This window comes from Scyliorhinus torazame, chromosome 14 (genome assembly GCF_047496885.1).
Source record: "Scyliorhinus torazame isolate Kashiwa2021f chromosome 14, sScyTor2.1, whole genome shotgun sequence".
Classification (NCBI taxonomy): Eukaryota; Metazoa; Chordata; class Chondrichthyes; order Carcharhiniformes; family Scyliorhinidae; genus Scyliorhinus; species Scyliorhinus torazame.
The window spans coordinates 35,395,886-35,417,077 of NC_092720.1; the positions used below are offsets into that span (position 1 = coordinate 35,395,886).

Sequence of the window (21,192 nt, forward strand, 5' to 3'; positions counted from 1 at the left end):
CCAGCTTCTCCATTGTTTTTTCATCTCGCAATTCTGTTGTAAGCTGACAAACTCCTTCCTGATACCTCTCTGCCCCAATTTCCTCATTTTAGCCATTCCTCAAAACCTACCCCTTTGGCCGAGCTCCTGGTCATCTGACCTAACATCCGGTGGCTCAAGGTCATATTTGCTGATGCTCCCATGAATCAACTTGGGATGTTTTGCTATGTTAAAGACATACTTTAGAAAGGCCCCTTTTGAATTTGTTGTTGAGATTGAAATTCAATACCTGTCCATTACGCTTGGTTGCCGTTTTAAAACTATTTACTTCAATTTTCTTCCCATTGTCCGCTAGTTCAGGAACTGTACCACAGGACCAATTTTCCTTTGGCTATGTCTCCATGGTATAAAAAGATTAAGATTGTCCTGTATCCCGTTGCCACACATCAGTTCTCCTCCTGTATGTTGCTTTAATGGGTGTGACGGTGGTGCGTAGCAGCAGGCTGGGGAAACATCTGCTATTTGGCTAAAACTACCAATTTTGCTTCATTGCCGTGATCGTAAATAATCGTCTGGACATTGTTCGTATAAATTGGCAGCGAGAAATATAGAATTGCTATTTGTTTTGACTTTTTAAACAATGAGGACTGGTGTATGAACTATTCTGAATTGGTTGTTCCTGCCGTTTTAACTTTGTACAATGGTGTCCAGGTGCACAAAGCCAACTTTGAGATCAAATTCCACTTCAGATTAAAGGGAAAAAAAGACTATGACCAAAATCTACAATGTGGTGTTATATTGCCGCCTACTTCCTGCTAATATTGGGATGGTTCTTTTGGCAGTGATCCCACACTTTGATGGTGCTTTTACCTCCCTTTGAATTGAATCGTAATGGATTAGTACACAGATTAAAATGCAAATAGAAGCATTAATTATGGGATAAATTTGGCTAATATAGAGTAATCTGCTGGTATTTTTCACATTTTTGTGAACTGTAGAACACATTTGAAGTAGGAATTAATACCTTTCATGTTGTTAGCTGAATGTACAGTCACAAATTTCTTGGGTATAATTCGTAGAGCCGCAATGATTCACCATTTGTTGCTTGATAGTCCAGAAGTTGGAAATTGATGAAAAAGAGACATGCTGTTGAAGCTTTTCACCTTGCATTCATCAGGCCAGAATCGGAAGAAAACCAAATTTCAAAGGCAACAGCAATTTATACTGCAAGAGAAAAGGGTGCTGATTGGTTAGCAAGTGGACTCTTTATTGGTAGAGGCGTTGCCATGGAGAATGCTCCAGGGAGCAGTTATCCCCCAAGCTTTTGCTTAAATCCAAACCAGGCAAGTTGACTCTGGTCAAGTTATTGCTGTGGGAGAATGCACCAGGGAACAGTTGTCCCCAAAGCTTTTGTTCAATTGAAAAAGCTCAATGTCTGGCCATGCTCTTTCTATTTTCAAAGGACAGGTCCCTGCATAGAAATATACGCAGCTTCTAGAAAGTGTAAATGCGAGCCCGACTGATAATCTTAAATTGGTTTTTAGTGTAATTCCTCACGCACTCAGGATTGTTTAGTAAGTGTAGTACAATCATGGAACCAAATCTGATTTTGGATACTATGCTTGCAATGGGCTGGATGAGTGCGGTCAATACTCTGCCTATTGCAAATGGCTGAAGAGAGATGCTGCTCTTGTGTTTTCAAGGAATATCCTTTTCTTGGGTCCTGTTGAATATTGTCTGAAATGTTTCCCTTTTCCGTTCATCATCATTGTTGTCTACTTCATTTTCCCAAGTTCACTTCTCAGCCACCAATATCAGCTTTCTGCAATCAGAAACCCTCGCCTTTATCATGTTCTTGTTCTTCTCAATTATTGTTCTAATAGTCTGGTCACTATTGCCTAGACGTTCCCCTACTTGCACTTCTCTTATCTGCTCTGATTAATTCCCACTTATTGTATTCAGGTATCTGGCAGATAAACAAGTCTGAAGTACCTTCCTTTCTCTTTCAGCTTTTTCTATGTTACAAGGGGGTGCCACAATACTGGTTGACCGAACATTGTTTTTTGAAATTTCAATGTGGTTTTACAGCCGGATGCCCTTCCTGACCCTCACCCTCCCCATTTATTCGGGTTGGGGATCATCACCGATACATCCTGGCTTACCGGTGCCAGTGGCTGGATTCGTCCGTGATGGACATGTCTGAAGTGGGTCTCGAACCTGGGCCCTTCAGGGTCTGAGGCAGGAGAACTGTCTCTAACTACCCTCTAAGCCACTCTTGTGGCCGTTTCACCACACAGAAATTCTTTGGGTATACGGCTGTCATCCATCCTGTGAATGCGGCTGAGCTAGTGCAGGCATGGTTGTATCAGCAATGAGTGTATTGCTGATGAAATTAGCACGCTCCAGGAGCTCCGAGTTGGTGATCTTGTCCTGCCATGAGGTGTTGAGGATACGCCTCGAGATCGCGAAGGTGGAAACTGCTTAGCCCCTTCTCTTGCCTCGCATGTAACGTCCAGGTCTCACCACTGGAGTGGAGTGTAGTGAAGACACGGGTTTGGTAGACGGTCAGTTTGGTGTTCTCAGTCGGGATGTATTGTTCCACACACTCTTACTCAGCTTGGACATAACAACTGCAGCTTTCTCAATGTGTGTGTTGATTTCAGCATCAAGCGATAGATTGCTGGTGATTGTGGAGCCTCGTATTGCAAAACTATCAGCAAACTCCGGCATCACATTGCCAATGCTGGTAGGTGGCAGTATGGCATATCCTGGGAGCATGACATTTGTCTTCCCAGTGCTGATGGGCAAACAAAACTCTTTACTACTGTGGAAGAGTCTGTCCAACCGCTGCTGAAGGTATTCCTTGTGCGACATCATGAGATTAGAGCAACTCTCTGGTGAGAACATGATGCTCCTTTGGCTGTGATGTTAGATGAGCAGGGTTTAACAGACAAGGCTATCACCTCTGCTTAAGAGGTGAAATGGTGCATGAGTTCAGAAGGATTATAAAATTAGCTGTTTCCACAGAAATAGGGATCTAAAGTTGAGAGATAGAGCAACAGTTTTCTGCCATTGCTGTCTTTCAAATTCTTGGCTGTCATAGTTTCACTTGCGAAATGTATACTTTTAATAAGAGGTTCCGGGAAAGATCGGGTCCACATGATTGAGTTCATCAATTGCAAAGGCATTCTTTGAGCTAGTATACATAGCTAAATATTTTGTTTTTGAATATTAAATATCTGTGATCAGGGTCATCTAAAGACAGGATTCTCCGTCCGTTCCTGGCAGCGGGATTCTCCGTCCGTTCCTGGCAGCGGGATTCTCCGTCCGTTCCTGGCAGCGGGATTCTCCGTCCGTTCACGGCAGCGGGATTCTCCGTCCGTTCCTGGCAGCGGGATTCTCCGTCCGTTCCTGGCAGCGGGATTGTCTGCCCGTTCACGGCAGCGGGATTCTCTGCCCGTTCACGGCAGCGGGATTCCCTGTCCGTTCCTGGCAGCGGGATTCTCTGCCCGTTCACGGCAGCGGGATTCTCCGTCCGTTCCTGGCAGCGGGATTCTCCGTCCGTTCCAGGCAGCGGGATTCTCTGCCCGTTCACGGCAGCGAGATTCTCTGCCCGTTCACGGCAGCGGGATTCTCTGTCTGTTCCTGGCAGCGGGATTCTCCGTCCGTTCCTGGCAGCGGGATTCTCTGCCCGTTCCCGGCAGCGGGATTCTCCGCCCGTTCACGGCAGCGGGATTCGCCGACTGTTCGTGGCAGCGGGATTCTCTGGTCGTTCACGGCAGTGGGATTCTCTGCCCGTTCACGGCAGCGGGATTCTCCGACTGTTCGTGGCAGTGGGATTCTCTGCCCGTTCCCGGCAGCGGGATTCTTCGACTGTTCGTGGCAGCGGGATTCTCTGCCCGTTCCCGGCAGCGGGATTCTTCGACTGTTCGTGGCAGCGGGATTCTCTGCCCGTTCCCGGCAGCGGGACTCTCCGTCTGTTCGTGGTAGTGGGATTCTCTGCCCATTCACGGCAGAGGGATTCTCCGTCTGTTCACGGCAGCGGGTTTCTCTGTCCGTTCCTGGCAGCGGGATTCTCTGCCCGTTCACGGCAGCGGGATTCTCTGCCCGTTCACGGCAGCGGGATTCTCTGCCCGTTCCTGGCAGCGGGATTCTCTGCCCATTCACGGCAGCGGGATTCTCCGCCCGTTCACGGCAGCGGGATTCTCCGCCCGTTCACGGCAGCGGGATTCTCCGTCCGTTCCCGGCAGCGGAATTCTCCGCCCGTTCCCGGCAGCGGGATTCTCTGCCCGTTCCCGGCAGCGGGATTCTCTGCCCGTTCACGGCAGCGGGATTCTCCGCCCGTTCACGGCAGCGGGATTCTCCGTCCGTTCACGGCAGCGGGATTCTCTGCCCGTTCACGGCAGCGGGATTCTCTGTCCGTTCCTGGCAGCGGGATTCTCTGCCCGTTCACGGCAGCGGGATTCTCCGCCCGTTCACGGCAGCGGGATTCTCCGCCCGTTCACGGCAGCGGGATTCTCCGCCCGTTCACGGCAGCGGGATTCTCTGCCCGTTCACGGCAGCGGGATTCTCTGCCCGTTCCTGGCAGCGGGATTCTCTGCCCATTCACGGCAGCGGGATTCTCCGTCCGTTCACGGCAGCGGGATTCTCCGTCCGTTCACGGCAGCGGGATTCTCCGTCCGTTCACGGCAGCGTGATTCTCCGTCCGTTCACGGCATCGGGATTCTCCGCCCGTTCACGGCAGCGGGATTCTCTGTCCGTTCCTGGCAGCGGGATTCTCTGCCCGTTCACGGCAGCGGGATTCTCCGTCCGTTCATGGCAGCGGGATTCTCCGTCCGTTCATGGCAGCGGGATTCTCCATCCGTTCCCAGCAGCGGGATTCTCTGTCTGTTAATGGCAGCGGGTTTCTCCGGTCCCGCTGCTGTGCATGGGAGAATTGACTGGGTGCCAGATTCTCCTTCCCCGCTGGCAGCGGTAGCGGGGCGGACTGACATCGGAGAATCCCGGCCTAAGGCTGCAATGCTGGAGAGCAACAACTGGATGCTTGACTGGATGGGAAAACTTGGCAAAGATATGAAAGTGTCCTGATCCTGATGCATAATCTACTGAGCACAGTATAACCCTGCAACAGCCAAAGTTACCACACACCCTGCACTATTATTGAGCTGATATTCAGCCTTCCCCACACCTTAATGCATCTCACCCACTATTCCCCACAAAGCCATCAGGATAACTTTGTGCTCGGAACTGTTGTAACATCTGCACTAATGATTCATTCCCAATGTACAGACTTTATTTCTAGTGACAGCTTATATGTTTAATAAAAGTTCTTGGAAAGGTCTGTTAATTGCCATGTAAACGTGAATCAGATTGATTCTATTGAACTGGATTTTCATCCTCACGTTTGGTAGCAGGGGTCAGGAGATTTCCTGACTTGACCCGCCTGCCTGAGGAGAAAGTGCCCGTAAGTCAGGATGCTGGGTGCTGAGGTGGGCTGTTTAAAACGTAGAAACTAGGAGCAGGAGTAGGCCATTCGGCCTTTCGATCCTGCTCTGCTCTGCATTATGATCATGACTGATCCTCGTTGTCAGTTGTCCGGCTTTCTCCCCATATCCCTTGATGCCATTAAAATCTGAAAGGTTATCTACCTCTTCCTTGTTCAGTGACTTGGCCGCCACATCCTTCTGTGGGGGAGAATTCCACAGCTTCACTGCCCTTTGGGTGAAGAAACTCTCAGCCCCAAATGGTCCACCCCACATCCTGAGACTGTGTCCCCTGGTTCTAGAATCCCCAGCCTCCTCCCTGCACCTAGTCTGTCCAGCCCTGTTAATAAACGTCCATTCGGGTAGATACAGGGCCTCAACAGAGAACGCCTCTGACAAGGCCCCAGCTAGTGCCATTTTCTGCACTGAGGAAGCCGCTCACAGGAGCTCCTCAGTGCAGAAGGAAATGGGGGCGCCATTCTTAAATGCTGTCCCAATCTCTCGACCCCCCCCCCGGACACGATCCCTGAAACCCCTCCCAAAGCCCCAACTCACTTAGAAGGTGATGCACAATCAATTACTCTCGAGACAAGGTGAGTCATAACTAATAGGCTTTAATCAGCTAGAACTGTACCCAGCAGCTTTGATACAGAAAGTGAAGGCTGCTGGGATGGCATTGGTTCGTATACCCCGCCTCTCAGGGCGGAGCTATGTACGTTAGCCAATGGTAGACTCCTAGGTCTAGCCAATGGTCATCCACCTCTCAGGTACTGCAATACCTGGTATTACCACAGAAGGGAGTCGTTAGGTCCCCTGCACCCTCACCCACACAGGGCACTCGCGGGCCCGATCCTCATCATGAGGCAAGTGCCAGCGTGGCACCTTGGCACTTGGGATATTTTGAAACATGGATAGCAAGTTGCTGGATGCTGAAGAGTAAAGCTTGTTCTGCGATTTATAGGTAAATGGTGGGATCAATGAATGCTTTTAAAAGAGGTGCTGAGGTACTGGACAACAGGAATTGGAGTTACTGTGAGGGATATTGTGGCGGTTAGAATCCAAAATGGCTTTGGAAATTGCGAAAACTTTCCTAAAGCTGGAAGATTTAACTCTGACTGGTTTACAGAAAGTAACCCAAGAGTCTGCTAACTGAATCAGCAGATGAATTGGAGTTAGGATTACCTGTAGTGGTAAGGAAAGCTGACCTCATTGAAAGCATAGTGAAACATTTAAAATTGGGAGCTTCGTCTGGGGGGGGGTGGACACACCACGATTTTGGAAAAGTGAGGCATTTAAATGTGCCAGAATTCAATGACGATGAAACAATTAGAAATGCAGGAAATAGAAATGAAAAAACTTGAACTAGATATGCAGGAAATGCAAAAAAAGAAAGGGAAAGAGAGGAGAGAGAAAATGAAATTGAAATTATGAAACTTGTCATGGAAATGGAACGGTTAACGAGGGAAGAAAAGGAGAGCGAGGATTTCAGGTTTAAATGCTGGAAGTTAAAGCAGACGATAGAGCAGGCTGAGGAAGGACGTTTTAGACATGAACCTAGTGGGGAAATGTTTAAATTTATACAAACTGTTCCAATGTTTGAGGAAAGGGTAGTGAAAACATTCTTTATTTCTTTTGAAACAAGTGAGCCACAAGGAAAAGATTGCCTGATTAACAGAAACGTCTCTCTGATCTATGCTCTCAGTTTACCAATGTTTATTTCCACAAGATGAAGAGGTTTCAAATGCTTGCAATTTCTCCTATTGATACTTCAAAACGCCTGGATAATTGACATTTCTGATGGCCTTTAGTAAAAAGGAGTTTTTTTTAAAGGAAGCGGGAGGTTATCAAATGAATGACTTTTGAAAGTTTTATTTACTCATCCTACTATCATAATCGGGTTCATTGGTTCTATACAGTGTAAACTGTGTGAATGGGCATTGAAGTGCTTTAGCTTGACTTGGGGGACCATGGGGCATTGGGGAGCATCCCTTGGTGTGCGGGCCATGGATGGGTGAACATCTGTTGACATGGAGCCGGGCATGGGCAGCATCTTTGATCTCGCCTTTCAAAAGGTTCCCAGTGGGTGACCTCTGAGGTGCCTTGAACCACAACTCTTCCAAAACAAAAGCTGGCTCCCCCCCAACTCCATGAAAATTTCCAGAGGTCTAGGGCATGCCTGTCCCCACAAAGGAGCCGGCCAGGTCGTGAATGCGATGTGCGGGCTCACCACCTGATCAAGCCCGCACCCTTAAGAGGCCCTTGTGTAAAGAGAAACCTCGGGAATGGGGTCAAGAATTTTGGAATCGGGTCCCACCTGCCATTTTGAAGGCAGTGAGGCTCTGTGTAAATCCAGCCCTGTATTCCTATCTTGACGGCTATGTTATAGCATTACTAGATTGATTGTTAAAGCAAAACCTTATTTCCAACAGGACATCCTGGTGCTGTAAAAGAAGCTGATTGCTGGAACTATCACTTTTGTTAGCGTCTGAGGGCCTTGGCGAACTTTGGACTTGGCGTACTTGACTTGGTGCAGGTACAATGGCAAAACACGTAAGTGACAGTGTATCTGTAGCAAACTGGACTCTTGTTTAGTTACAGATATGGGTAAGGCTGAGGAACTAATGTTCTTAATCACCTTCTTGGATCATTTGTTTTACGCGGCAGAAAGCATGCATCGACAGGATTGTAAGATCAGTTTTTATCGGGTCTTAGGATAATGCGTATCATATGAGCTCCTTGTTTCTTAGAATTTTGCTCAACAATTACCTGTTAAAATGTAACAACCTGAATTGAGTTTTCAACGTTTACATTTAGCTCGGGCTACAGTTCAACTGCATTATTAACTTAAACTCGTAAAACTTCCCTTGGAGAGGGCGGCATGTGGCGCAGTGGTTAGCACTGGGACTGCGGCACTAAGGACCTGGGTTCGAATCCCGGCCCTGGGTCACTGTCCGTGTGGAGTTTGCACATTCTCCCCATGTCTGCGTGGGTTTCACCCCCACAACCCAAAGATGTGCAGTTTAGGTGGATTGGCCACGCTAAATTGCCCCTTAATTGGAAAAAAAATAATTGGGTACTCTAAATTTATATTTTAAAAAAACTTCCCTTGGCCATGACAGAAACTCTATTATGATGCTTTGCCTGGGTTTTAATGTCTTTATCAGAGGGGGAGAGACTTGTCTAAAAATGATTGGTTTACCTAAGACTGGGAATTCATTGTGTGAATTTGCTTGACTTTTCCACATAACCAATAGACAAATATATTTTTCTTTCTTGTTTCACAATGCAGGCAATTTTCTGTCTATAATCCCTTTATATTTTAGTTTATTCCTTATTTCTTTCACTTTACACCATTGGGGGGAAAAGCAAGGTTCCCGCGCTTCTGCTAATGGCAACTATTTGGCAGGGACTTCTTGGGCTGACTTGACCTCTGACCTTGTTTCCCTGCACTAAGGGGAAGCAGCATCAACTCCAAGCTCCGCCCCAAATTGCACAGCATCCTGAGCTGGACCAATCTCACCATTTCTTCAAGGTCACCTCACCAGGTCAAAATCCTGGAACTGCCTACCAAACAGCATTGTCGGATTACCACCGCATGTACATTGGTGTTTCAAGAACAATGATCACCAACTTCTCAAGAGCAAATAGGAATGGGCAGTAAATGACTATCAATGTCAACATCCCAAATAATTTTTTAAAAAAAATAACTTGCTTTCATTCAAGGAAATTCAAAACCTGCATCTCTCCAACAAAAATATGTCTGCCTGCATGACTTTAGGTACAAATATTCCCTATTCTCTAAATGTTACTTTCATATACTATTGATCAAGTAAAAGCCTACCTATCTCTGTAATTTCCTTCCACTGGTACCAAAGGGAATTGGATAAGAGCCTGAAGGAAACAACTTTGTTGGGTGACGAGGAAAGGATGGGGAAGTGGTATTGGCTAAATTGCTCTTGCAGAAGGGCTGGCACGGGCTTGAAGGGTCGAATGACCACATTCTGGACTATAACCATCCCGTGATTCTAACTTTCCAAGATCTCTATGCTCCTCTAATTCTGCTTCGTGTACATCTTCTTCCAACTTGTTGGAATTTATAAAACACTGGTCAGGCCACAACTGGAATATTGTGTGCAGTTCTGGTCACCACGTTACAGGAAGACCATTATTGTTCTGGAGAGAGTGCAGAGGAAGCTTACAAGAATGTTGCCAGCGCTAGAAAAGTGTGGTTACGAGGAGAGATTGGATAGGTTGGGGTTATTTTCCTTGGAACATAGAAGGCTCAGGGGTGACTTAATTGAGGTGCACAAAATTATGAGTGGAAGAGATCGAGAGATAGGGTGATTCTATGATCTCCATTGGTAGCTGTGCCTTCAGCTGCCTGGGCCCTAATCTCTGGAATTCTCTCTGTAAATCTTGCTCTACCTCTCGCCACCCTCCTTTAAACCTACCTCTTTAACTAAGCTTTTGGTCACCTTTCCTAATATTTCCGATGTTTCCTGATCACATTCAGTTTGATAATATTCCTCTGAAACACCGCGGGACATTTTTATACATTAAAGTCAAGATTTAAGTATGCTGCTTTGATCGAATAGTTTGCTCTCTTTTGTCAATGTCTTATTAATGACATTGTTAAGAAATGGTGGCAATTACACCATCCAGGTTTATTGGCAATGACATTGTTAAGCAGGTGATGGGTATCTGTAGACCTGTAACTGAGGATAGCTGGGACACTGGGTGATTGAAGTAGTGTTGGCTGTGACCGAAGTCAACTAACTCCCTCCAGCAAAGAAAGCAGCTGTGTCTTAGTTTTATCTTCACCTACTGGCATGAATCCAGTTGAAATCGTTATGCCTATTTCGAGTCCACCAAATAATATACACGTTACATTATTTATTTATGGGTGGCATGGTAGCACAGTGGTTAGCACAGTTGCTTCACAGCACCAGGGTCCCAGGTTCGATTCCTGGCTTAGGTCACTGTCTATGTGGAATCTGCACGCCGTCCTTGTGTCTGTGTGGGTTTCCTCCGGGTGCTCCGGTTTCCTCCCACAAGTCCTGAAAGACGTGCTGGTAGGTAATTTGGACATTCTGAATTCTCCCTCTGTGTACCCGAACAGAAGCCGGAATGTGGTGACCAGGGGCTTTTCACAGTAACTTCATTGCAGTGTTAATGTAAGTCTACTTGTGACAATAAAGATTATTATTATTTATTGGGGCCTGTAAGAGCAGGAAACGAGGCGAGTCAGGGGTCCTAATTAGGCAGGAGTCAAAATCTCAGTTTCCCAACATCAGGTTGATTGTGGGGAATTCAGTTGGTGGCGTGTCAATGGTGGAATGGGTATCTCAGCTGCCCAGTAGTGGGAACCTATTTACCAAGCATTTGCATACCATGAATACTCATTGAATGGCAACCTCATCATATTGGGCACTACAATTAAGATTAAGTCAGCGGCGCACAGGTCTCTCATGCCTCTTGTTTCCTGACAACTTAAAAGGTGCCATGCACCAGCCCAGGTTGTTTAATCTTTGGATCAGGGGTGAAGCCTTGTCTTTGTCTAATTCAGTGGCACAAGGGAGGTGAGTAGCACAAACTGGGTAGAGTGCTCTTTTGGAAGGTCAGAAGGACTCGATGAGCCGAATGGCCTCCTTCTGCACTGTAGGGATTTTATGGATTAGGGATGGGCAATTAATGGTGGCCTAGCCAGCGATGCCCACATCCTGTTAAAATGAATTATAAAAAACATATCACGGCACCTCTCCAAGATGCCAGGTCCTGAGAATATTGTGCCTGGGCTTTCGGAGATAATCTCATCTTTAGTCATTTTGCTGAGGAATGAGGCACCTACGTGACCATCAGCACTTTGCCTGCAAACCTTTGCCTGTTCTGAATGTGCACCAACCTTTGCCAGCCTACAAACAAACCCACCTCACCACCCTTGCCCTCTAGCCCATGGAGGCCAAGAAAAGTGAACCTTTATCTCACAGCATGGAAAACGTGACTGCCCCCGAGGAAAAAAGCTTTGCACTGGCATAGACGTTACTGAAGCTATTGTGAGCCATCTTTCCGCTCCTTTTGCACAAGCAGCACATCTCTTCTCATGCTCGGATGTCACTTATGGGAAGGTCAGTAGATGTCACATGTTCGACCATGTTGCATTGTCTTGAGAATACGGATCAGGCCACACACATTACAATCCAATAAAGACTGGCCTCTAGCACTCCACCACATTTGTTTCCTACGCAAGTTAAATCTCCCTTCATTTAGCAATAGCTGCCAATCATGAAGCATGACAGTGCAATATGCCCCCTGAATGAAGACATCCCTAAAATGCACATCAGGTGAACAAACCATAATGTGAACTTTGTATACATATGTATGAGTTAACAGTGCATGAACACCGTTCCCACCATTGTACCCTCATAATGCCTTAACTCTTCATTTACACCTTGGTGTGACTCCCATCATCCACTGATGTGGAGGCAGGCTGATGAAAGCGGTGCCCACTGCCCTCAATGGTGCAATTACCCTTGGTGGGCATCCTCTGGTGGTCTGATGCCTTGAGGGCATGGACTACTGGGGCAGGGGTTCTCCTGCCTGAATACAGGGGTGGATACAGGGGGCAGTCTCCTCAGCATCACCTACTAGACTCATCGGCAGAGAGGATGTGGAGCACCCGCTTGCGGGTGATGCCTCTTGTGTCTATAGGTGATATGATAGACTTGTGCACACAAACCAGAGCCACATCAGAGTTCAAATCTTGAATGGACCCCTCCACCATCTGCGCAAGGTTCCACATAGACTCTGGTACTTTGACCTGCCTCTGCATCTCTAGCAGGCTTATTGTGACCGAGACCAGAGGTCCATTATCAGCCAGGTGCTCAACAAGGATCTGACCCCTCAACAGTCCTCCCACTTTCCAGTACCTCGGATGTTGCAGCCTCCCTCAGCTGTTGGGACATGTCTGTGAAGTGATCACCAGCATGTGTCCCCGTTTCGATACACAAACTTTGAATATTCTTGGTGCTCATCAGAGGGGTCATTGGTTTTACTATGAGCTTTGGCTATGACTACGACCTCCAGTGGAGAACAACAAGAAAGACAGTAAGGAGAAGCTAGGTTTACAAGAAACCATATTTCATACGTGCTTTTAATGTGCAGATGATTCATCAGCAGCTTGGAATCATTTTCACTCTGCTGGCCAGCTAGGCCAGCACCACTGTCTACAATGGACTGGCCTCCCTGCTCGCACACAATCTCCATGGCTTCCTCTTCATAAGGCGCTAACTCTCTGAGATCGGCCGCACCCTCCCCTCTGGTCTTGGCCATTCCCCGGCATGGAAGGCCTCCTTATCCTGCTGGACAGCATGAAGACTTACTGACACATCAAGAGATGCCCTTACTCCTCATGCATTCCCATGTCGTCTACTGGCCTCACACCCCAACTGGTACCCAATCGCATTACCATGCATGAGTGTCACATGGTCTGGTCTCTTTTACCATGTGTTACTGATGATGACCGTGCATTTCCCCTCCTGGCATCTCTCCCCATTTGCTTGATATCCTAACGAGAGGCCATTTGATGCAATGCCACATTGCCACGTAGTCTGGTTGATCAGAGCTAGTTGGTCATCATTTTGCGACATTGCAGCCAGGTTTGTGGCTGGACCCACAACAGCTGGGCTCCCCTGCAATCTCTGCCCAGGCTGCCTTGGTCAAATGGGAGGGTCTCTCATTGCCATCCCAGGAAAGAGCGCCTTCCCCATTCGTAGCCTGGAGGTGACCTCCAGGGGGGTTCCTTTGAGCCGTGGGGCCACTCTTTGCCTCTGTGCACACATTGGTGAATGGGGGGGCAGAGATGGGGGCCCAAAATGAGAGAAAAGGGGGAAGTGATGGGGGATAATTGATGGAAGGGTGTCAAAGTGGGGTGGAGGCGGTGAGTCTGAAAAGAAAATTCTGAATGGCCCTGCACGTGGAGGATCACTAGTCAAACTTGACACCTGCCAGCAGACTGGATACTTGTAATGGGGGCGTTTTATAGCCTCACCCGCCCTGAAATTGAGTCACCTGATGGCAGGAACAGACAAGTCCTGCCAACCCTTCCGTGTAATTGACAGTAGGGCACTTGCCTGAATCACGAACTTACGATTTGCAATGCATTTGCGTGCGTGAGGAAATGTGGAGCTCACTTCCAATCCCGCCATTGGGACACGCTATTCTGAAAAAATTCTTCTTGTAGTTCCTTATTATGGAAAGTTCTTTAAATTCATTTTACAACTTTGATTCATGAACTCAGGATATTCCAAAGCAGTCAATGCAGTACTTTTGAATTGTAGGCAGTAACGAAATGCAATGTTGAGGAATGTGGCAGATTATTTATCCACGGCGAGGCCACACTAACAGTTGTGAGTTAATGGACAAATGATCTGTTTCAATTATGTTGCTTTAATGATTAACTTTTGGCTCGGACGCAGAGAGAACTTGTCCTGCTCTTTGGATATTCTGAATATTCCATTGGCTGGAGTGGGGAGTGGGGGTGTGGGAAACCGATCAAGGGGGCCGACATCGGGAATGGGCAGGCCACTGAAAGCCAAACAACCCCACCCTTGCTTCCGACCCCAGTGTTGAGCCTCCCACATGATCAAGAGCCCAGGGGAAATCCTGCCCCCAGGAGCCGCTGACCAATCAGAGGCTGGTGCAGCCCTCCCCCCTCCCCCGCCATCATGTCTGCTCTGGCAGGCTCCATTAAATTCTTTTGTTTTGAATATCTTTTTATTGGCATTTCTCATATTTATAAACAGTTCTTTTTTTTGCCCCTGCTAATTTACTTTATTTCACAAAGAGGTTTCTTTTGTCTCATTTAGCTAACTCTTATGTACATTTTGTTGCCCTCTGGATCGGTCTATGATTCCCTTCGTCAATGACCTCCCTTCCACCATAAGGTCAGAAGTGGGGATCTTCGCAGATGACTGCACAATGTTCAGCTCCATTCACCACACCTTAGATAATGAAGCAGTCCATGTCAAAATGCAGCAAGACCGGGACAATATCCAGGTTTGGGCTGACCAGTGACAAGTAACATTTGCGCTACACAGGTGCCAGGCGATGACCATTGCCTACAAGAGCTAACCATTGTCCCATGACATTAAATGGCATCGCTGAATCCCACACAATCATCATCCTGGGGAATTGCCATTGATCAGAAACTGAACTGGACTAGCCATATTAATACTGTGGATACCAGAGCAGGTCAAAGGCTAGCCCCCCCCCTCCCCCCCCCCCCCAAAAAAAAGCCTGTCCACCATCTACAAGGCATAAGTCTGGAGTGTAATGGAATACTCTCCACCTGCCTGGCTGAGTGCAGCTCCAAAAACACTCCAGAAGCTCGACACCATCCAGGACAAAACAGTCACTTGATTAACTTTCATTAACATTCCACAAACATTCAAACCTCCACCACCGAAGAACAGTGGCAGCCGTGTAAACCATTTACAACATGCACTGTAGGAACTCACCAAGCATCTTCAAAACCCACAAACACTACCATCTAGAAGGACAAGAGCAGCAGATACCTGGGAACCCCACTACCTGGGGGTTCTCCTCCAATCACTAACTACCCCGACCCCCAACTTGGGAATATATCGCTGTTCTTTTACTGTCACTGGGTCAAAACCATGGAACTCCCTCCCTAACAGCATTTTAGGTGTACCTACACCTCCGAGACTGCAGCGGTTCAAGAAGGCAACTCACCACTACCTTCTGAAGAGCAACTAGAGATGGGCAATAAATGCAAACCAGCGACGCCCACATCCTGTAAATTAATTTTTTAAAAAAGACCATGGTTCCTGTGTCTAATTGCATTTTGCAAAGCATGTGTATCGAAATATTGTACGGTTTTAGGATTGGGTTCAACTGATTTCCTCATCTGTGGAGTGGACTAATGGTGCTTTATGTTTAGGCCCACACATGAAGAATGGCCTGAGCAAGGAGCACACCTATGGAAGTGCAGCAGGTATCATTGCCTTTGAAGAAAAGAATGTAGAAAATTGGGAAAAGCTAAATAAGTGAAGGGATCATTATCCTTCACTTATTTTAGCTTTTCCAAATTTTCTCCAATAATCTTTAATAAATCTTTTATAATGAGCTACCATGCCTTTATTTTTAGGTTGAATGTAGCCATTTAATTTAATCCATCCATAAATTTATTGCATACACCTCAGTAGATGACTTGAAGCTCATCTAATTTACACAGCGTTGCATATTTTAGGAATTATAGCTGCTTAGTTCCTTGAACCTTTTCTATTCATTCATGGGATGTAGGCGTCGCTGGATAGTCCAGCATTTGTTGCACGTCCCTAATTGCCCTGAGAAGGTGATGGTGAGCTGCCTTCTTGAACGGCTGCTAGATGCTCGCTGTTAAAATAATCGTGCAAACTGAAGCAATTGTCCTGAGTGCATTTTGCTCAAGCTGGCTTGTGCCAGTGAAGCGGTTAAATGTTTTTGGTGTAAGCATCACTTCAGTGGAAATGGTGCTTAAGGTTAACCACAGCTTAAGTTGTTCCAACACTTGTGATTCAGTTGACTATAAGGAACCAAGGCGTAAGGCTTGATGGCATCTTTCTGCAAAGAGCCATGGCTAAGTTATCACCCTGCCGCAAATTAAGACATATTACTGAGGCATATTTCTTCCCGTATTCATCTACTCCTATATGATGTTCTCCCTTGCAGCTTTCTATCTGTTCAGTTGCATCCAAGCAGCAACTCCCGCTGAAAGAAGGGTAGAATTCTGTCAACTTTACTCGCTAGCGACTTAAGTCTGAACTGCCAGACCGTTTTATTTTTGTGTTGGAATTTTAAAAAGCACACTCTTTGCCTCCAGAGAAAAGATTGACCTCTGCACAGTCCTGCTGACAGGCTATTTAACTATGGGGGGGATCTGTTGCTGTAAACTTGCATCTTTCTTCATGATATGATGGGCTTGAGGAGCTATAAACTTTACACCCCAAACACCCGTGTGTTTTTGACACTGAGCTGCTTCCAGCTGCGTCCAGACCCATTTTCAGTTACTCGCACCTGTCTGCCAGTACATATTCCGCTTCCTTTCAATTTAAAAAACATAATATTTTGGCATTATTTAGAAAATATCAGTTTCTGCCGTCAAAGGTTCGACAACTATATATCTTTTTGCAGAGTATCTATAGTGTGGTAATTTCTGAGGTTTCAAGGGTAGGTCTATTAATGGTTGCACACAATGGGGTTAAATAACTTTCTGGTAATTTGCACGATACTAATTTCTTTCAGTGGTTGCTGTAATGGAAAGATCTATACTTGCAAAAGAAAATACGCCTTGCTGATCTTCCAAAGTTGGAATAGGTTTAACTCACAACATTGATCAAGTTTGGAGGTTTGTAGTTAGGTCAAACCTTTGGTTTGCAGAATAAAATGTATGTTATTTATATTATATTATGACATCATGGATGTGGATGCAAAGCTTGTAAGTTGACGCTAAATAAATTTGGAAAAATGATTTGATATGCTGTGTTTTAAACTCTTGGACTGTGAACTGCAATTTCCTTTTTAAAAAAAACCCTGTACAAACATTCAAACCCTCCACCACCAACGAACAGTGGCAGCCGTGTGTGCCATCTACAAGATGCACTGCAGCAACTCACCGGTTCCTTAGACAGCAACTTCCAAACCCATGACCACTACCATCTAGAAGGACAGGAGCAGCAGACACCTGGGAACCTCACCACCTGGAGGTATCCATCCATGTCACTCACCACCCTGACTTGGAAATTTATCGCTGTTACTGGGTCAAAATTCTGGAACGCCCTCCCTAACAGCACTGTGGGTGTACCTACACCTCTGGGACTGCAGCGGTTCAAGAAGGCAACTTGCCACCACCTTCTGAAAGGCTACTAGGGATGGGCAATGAATGCTGGCCCAATCAGCGACGCCCACATCCCGTAAATTAATTGTAAAAAAGAACGCGGCTCCCCACTCCCACAGGAAAGAAAACCTCAAACATGTATAATACTGCAGCACGAGCTAGGAAAACTGCACACCCCCTCGAGGGGGGTTTCCCGGTGGTGGAAGCGGCTTGCCGTTGTCCGCCGATGGGATTTTACGGTCCCACTGATGTCTACACCGCTTTGTGTGACTCGATCTTCCCGCTACCAGGAGACTCGCCGGGGTGGCTTGCATTCGGCGGAACCGGGAGATTCCGCCGACGTGAAGGGCTGGAAAATCCCACCCACTGTATTCAGAGCTGACCATTTGGGCAACGTGACTCTCCCAACATATTGTATTACATGCGGGTGGACATTGTTTTGATGCTGCACCCGCCAAATCTGGAGCCCTTCCAAATCTCTCCGGCCTTTTCCCAAGTTCCATTTCCATCCACAATTGTGCTTGCTGGCCTACATTGACTTCTGATCCAGTAAATCCTTGATTTTAAAACTTTCATCCCTGTTTTCAAATTCTTTGACGGCCTGGCCCTCCCTATTTCTGACACCTCCCCCAGCCCCACAATCCTCTGATATCTCAGCAGGCTCCCAATTCTGACCTATTGCACACCCCTAATTTTTATTGCCTCACCCTTAATGACTGAGTCTTCAGCTGCCGAGCTCCGAAATCCCCCCCACACAAAAAAAACAATCTCCCCTCTACCTCTCTCCTCTTTTCTAGTCTGGACAAAGAAGAAGGACAAATTGCTGCATCTGATTCTGGGGAATGAGGAGGGACAAGTGGATTAAGTGTCAGTAGGGGACATTTCGAGCTCATTTACTATATGATCATAGGGTTTAAGTTAGCTATGGAAAAGAACATGGAGCAATCGAGACTGAAAATGATTAATTGGCGGAGGGCCATTTCAGTGGGGTGAGAATGCGAAATCCTACCAACTGTCCTGGCTTGACACAATTCACACCTCTTTAACCTGGGGTTACCCCATCTCTGGATCTGTAAAGATTTAATCACCTGCTAATGGTCGCATTCCAAGCATTGTTTGGCATCTTTGAATTTGTCTATATATGTGTTTCTGGAACATACCTCTTCATTCACCTGAGGAAGGAGCAGCGCTCCGAAAGCTAGTGACATCGAAACAAACCTGTTGGACTTTAACCTGGTGTTGTAAGACTTCGTACTGTGCTCACCCCAGTCCAACGCCGGCATCTCCACATCATAAATATAGAAAGTTCAGAGGGAAAGTGAAAAATAAGAGATTGGATTGGATTGGGTTGGATTTATTTATTGTCACATGTACCGAGGTACAGTGAAAAGTATTTTTCTGCGAGCAGCTCAACAGATCATTATACGTACATGAAAAGGAAAGGAAACAAAATAAAATACATAATAAGGCAACACAAGGTACACAATGCAACTACATAAACACTGGCATCGGGTGAAGCATACAGGGGTGTAGTGTTAATCAGGTCAGTCCATAAAAGGTCGTTTAGGAGTCTGGTAACTTCGGGGAACAAGCTGTTTTTGAGTTTGTTTGTGCGTGTTCTCAGACTTTTGTATCTCCTGCCCGATGGAAGAAGTTGGAAGAGTGAGTAAGCAGGGTGGGAGGGGTATTTTATTATGCTGCCCGCTTTCCCCAGGCAGCGGGAGGTGTGGATAGTGTCAATATTTGGGAGGCAGGTTTGTGTGATGGACTGGGCTGTGTTCACGACTCTCTGAAGTTTCTTGCGGTCTTGGACCGAGCAGTTGCCATACCAGGCTGTGATGCAGCCCGATAGGATGCTTCCTATGGTGCATTTGTAAAAGTTGGTAAGAGTCAGTGTGGACATGTCGAATTTCCTTAGTTTCCTGTTGTGCTTTCTTGGTGGTAGTGTCGACGTGGGTGGACCAGGACAGAATTTTGGAGATATGTACCCCTAGGAATTTCAAACTGCTAACCATCTCCACCTCGGCCCGGTTGATGCTGACAGGGGTGTGTACAGTACTTTGCTTCCTGAAGTCAATGACCAGCTCTTTAGTTTTGCTGGCATTGAGGGATAGATTGTTGTCGCTGCACCACTCTACTAGGTTCTCTATCTCCCTCATGTATTCTAATTCGTCGTTATTCGAGATCCGGCCCACTATGGTCGTATCGTCAGCAAACTTATAGACGGAGTTGGAACCAAATTTTGCCACGCAGTCGTGTATGTACAGGGACTTTGTAGGGGGCTAAGTACGCAGCCTTGCAGGACGCCGGTATTGAGGACTATTGTGGAGGAGGTGTTGTTTATTCTTACTGATTGGGGTCTGTGGGTCAGAAAATCTAGGATCGAGTTGCAGAATGAGGTGCCAAGTCCTAGGTTTTGGAGCTTTGATATGAGCTTGGCTGGGATTATGGTGTTGAACGGTGGGCTGTAGTCAATAAATAGGAGTCCGATGTAGGAGTCCTTGTTGTCGAGATGCTCTAGGGATGAGAGTAGGGCCAGGGAGATGGCATCTATTGTGGACCGGTTGCGGTGGTATGCGAATTGCAGTGGATCAAGGCGTTCTGGGTGTATGGAGATGATGCGCTTCCTGACCAACCTCTCGAAGCACTTCATTACGACTGAAGTCAGGGCCATCGGTAGTCATTGAGGCACGTGGCCTGGTTCTTCTTTGGTATCGGTATGATGGTGGTCTTCTTGAAGCTGGTGGGGACGTTGGAGCAGTGGTTAAAGATATCCACGAACCCATCTGCCAGCTGGTCCGCACAGGCTCTGAGTGCACGACCAGGGATTTCATCTGGACCCGTCGCCTTCCGAGGGTTCACTTTCAGGAAGGCCGATCTGACTTTGGAAGCTGTGACGGTTGGTATGGGCTGCTGGGGCACTCAACAGCGGATCGTTGGTTTCCTGCTCGAACCGAGCATAGAATGCAGTGAGTTCATCGGGGAGGGGTGCGCTGCTGCTGGAGATACTGCTCGGCTTCGCTTTGTAGCCCGTTATGTTGTTTAGGCCTTGCCACAACCGCCGAGAGTCTGTAACTCTAGTCTGTGACTTTAGCTTGGTCTGATATTCTCTCTTGGCATCTTGGATGGCTTTGAGGAGGTCGTACCTGGATTTCTTGTTTAGGTCAGGGTCACCTGACTTGAACGCCTCAGACCTGTCCTTCAGTTGCGATTGAGCCATGGTTTCCAGTTGGGGAACGTACGTACTGCTTTCTTTGGCACGCAGTCGTACACACATTTGCTGATGAAGTCTGTGACCGTGGTGGCATACTCATTTTAGTTGGTCGCTGAGTTCTTAAATATGGACCAGTCCACTGTCTCTAAGCAGTCACGTAGGAGCTCATCTGTTTCCTCGCACCAGCACTGCACGACCTTCTTAGCTGGATTCTCCCACTTGAATTTCAGCTTGTATGCCTGAACTGCAGTAAAGAGCGAGCATGAGAAGAGACTGGTAGCTAACATAAAAGGGAATCCAAAAGAGTTCTATAGGCATTTAAATAGTAATAGGAGGAGTAGGGTTGATCCGGAACTAATAAAATGAACGTATGGTGGAAGTGGACATGGCTGGAATACTAAATTAGTACTTTACATCTGTCTTTACCAAGGTTGAAGATGCTGCCCAAGTCATAAATAAAGAGAAGGTAGTGGAGGCAATGAATGGGCTAAAAAAGACACACACGAGTTGTCAGAAAGGCTGGCTGTGCATAAAGTTGATAAGGTACCAGGACTACACCAGAAGCATGGAGAGAATTGGAAATGTTACACCCTTGCTCAAAAAAGATTAAAAACATAAATCCA

At 46.8% G+C, this 21,192-nt stretch overlaps 1 protein-coding gene across 4 annotated transcripts in view; it reads left to right on the forward strand.

Annotated features, from left to right (window-relative positions):
• The window catches only part of LOC140389631 (transcription factor Dp-2-like), a 246,866-nt gene that overhangs the window by 39,440 nt on the left and 186,234 nt on the right, over positions 1 to 21,192 (forward strand). For 3 of the 4 annotated variants that reach the window (XM_072473918.1, XM_072473917.1, XM_072473921.1), the window contains one exon: positions 7,892 to 8,012. The exons of the other annotated variant lie outside the window; for it this stretch is intronic. In XM_072473918.1, the coding sequence (XP_072330019.1) occupies positions 8,001 to 8,012 (12 nt within the window). In that variant the 5' untranslated portion in view covers positions 7,892 to 8,000. Of the gene's footprint in view, positions 1 to 7,891; positions 8,013 to 21,192 lie in introns of those variants that run through there. 4 annotated transcript variants of the gene reach the window in all.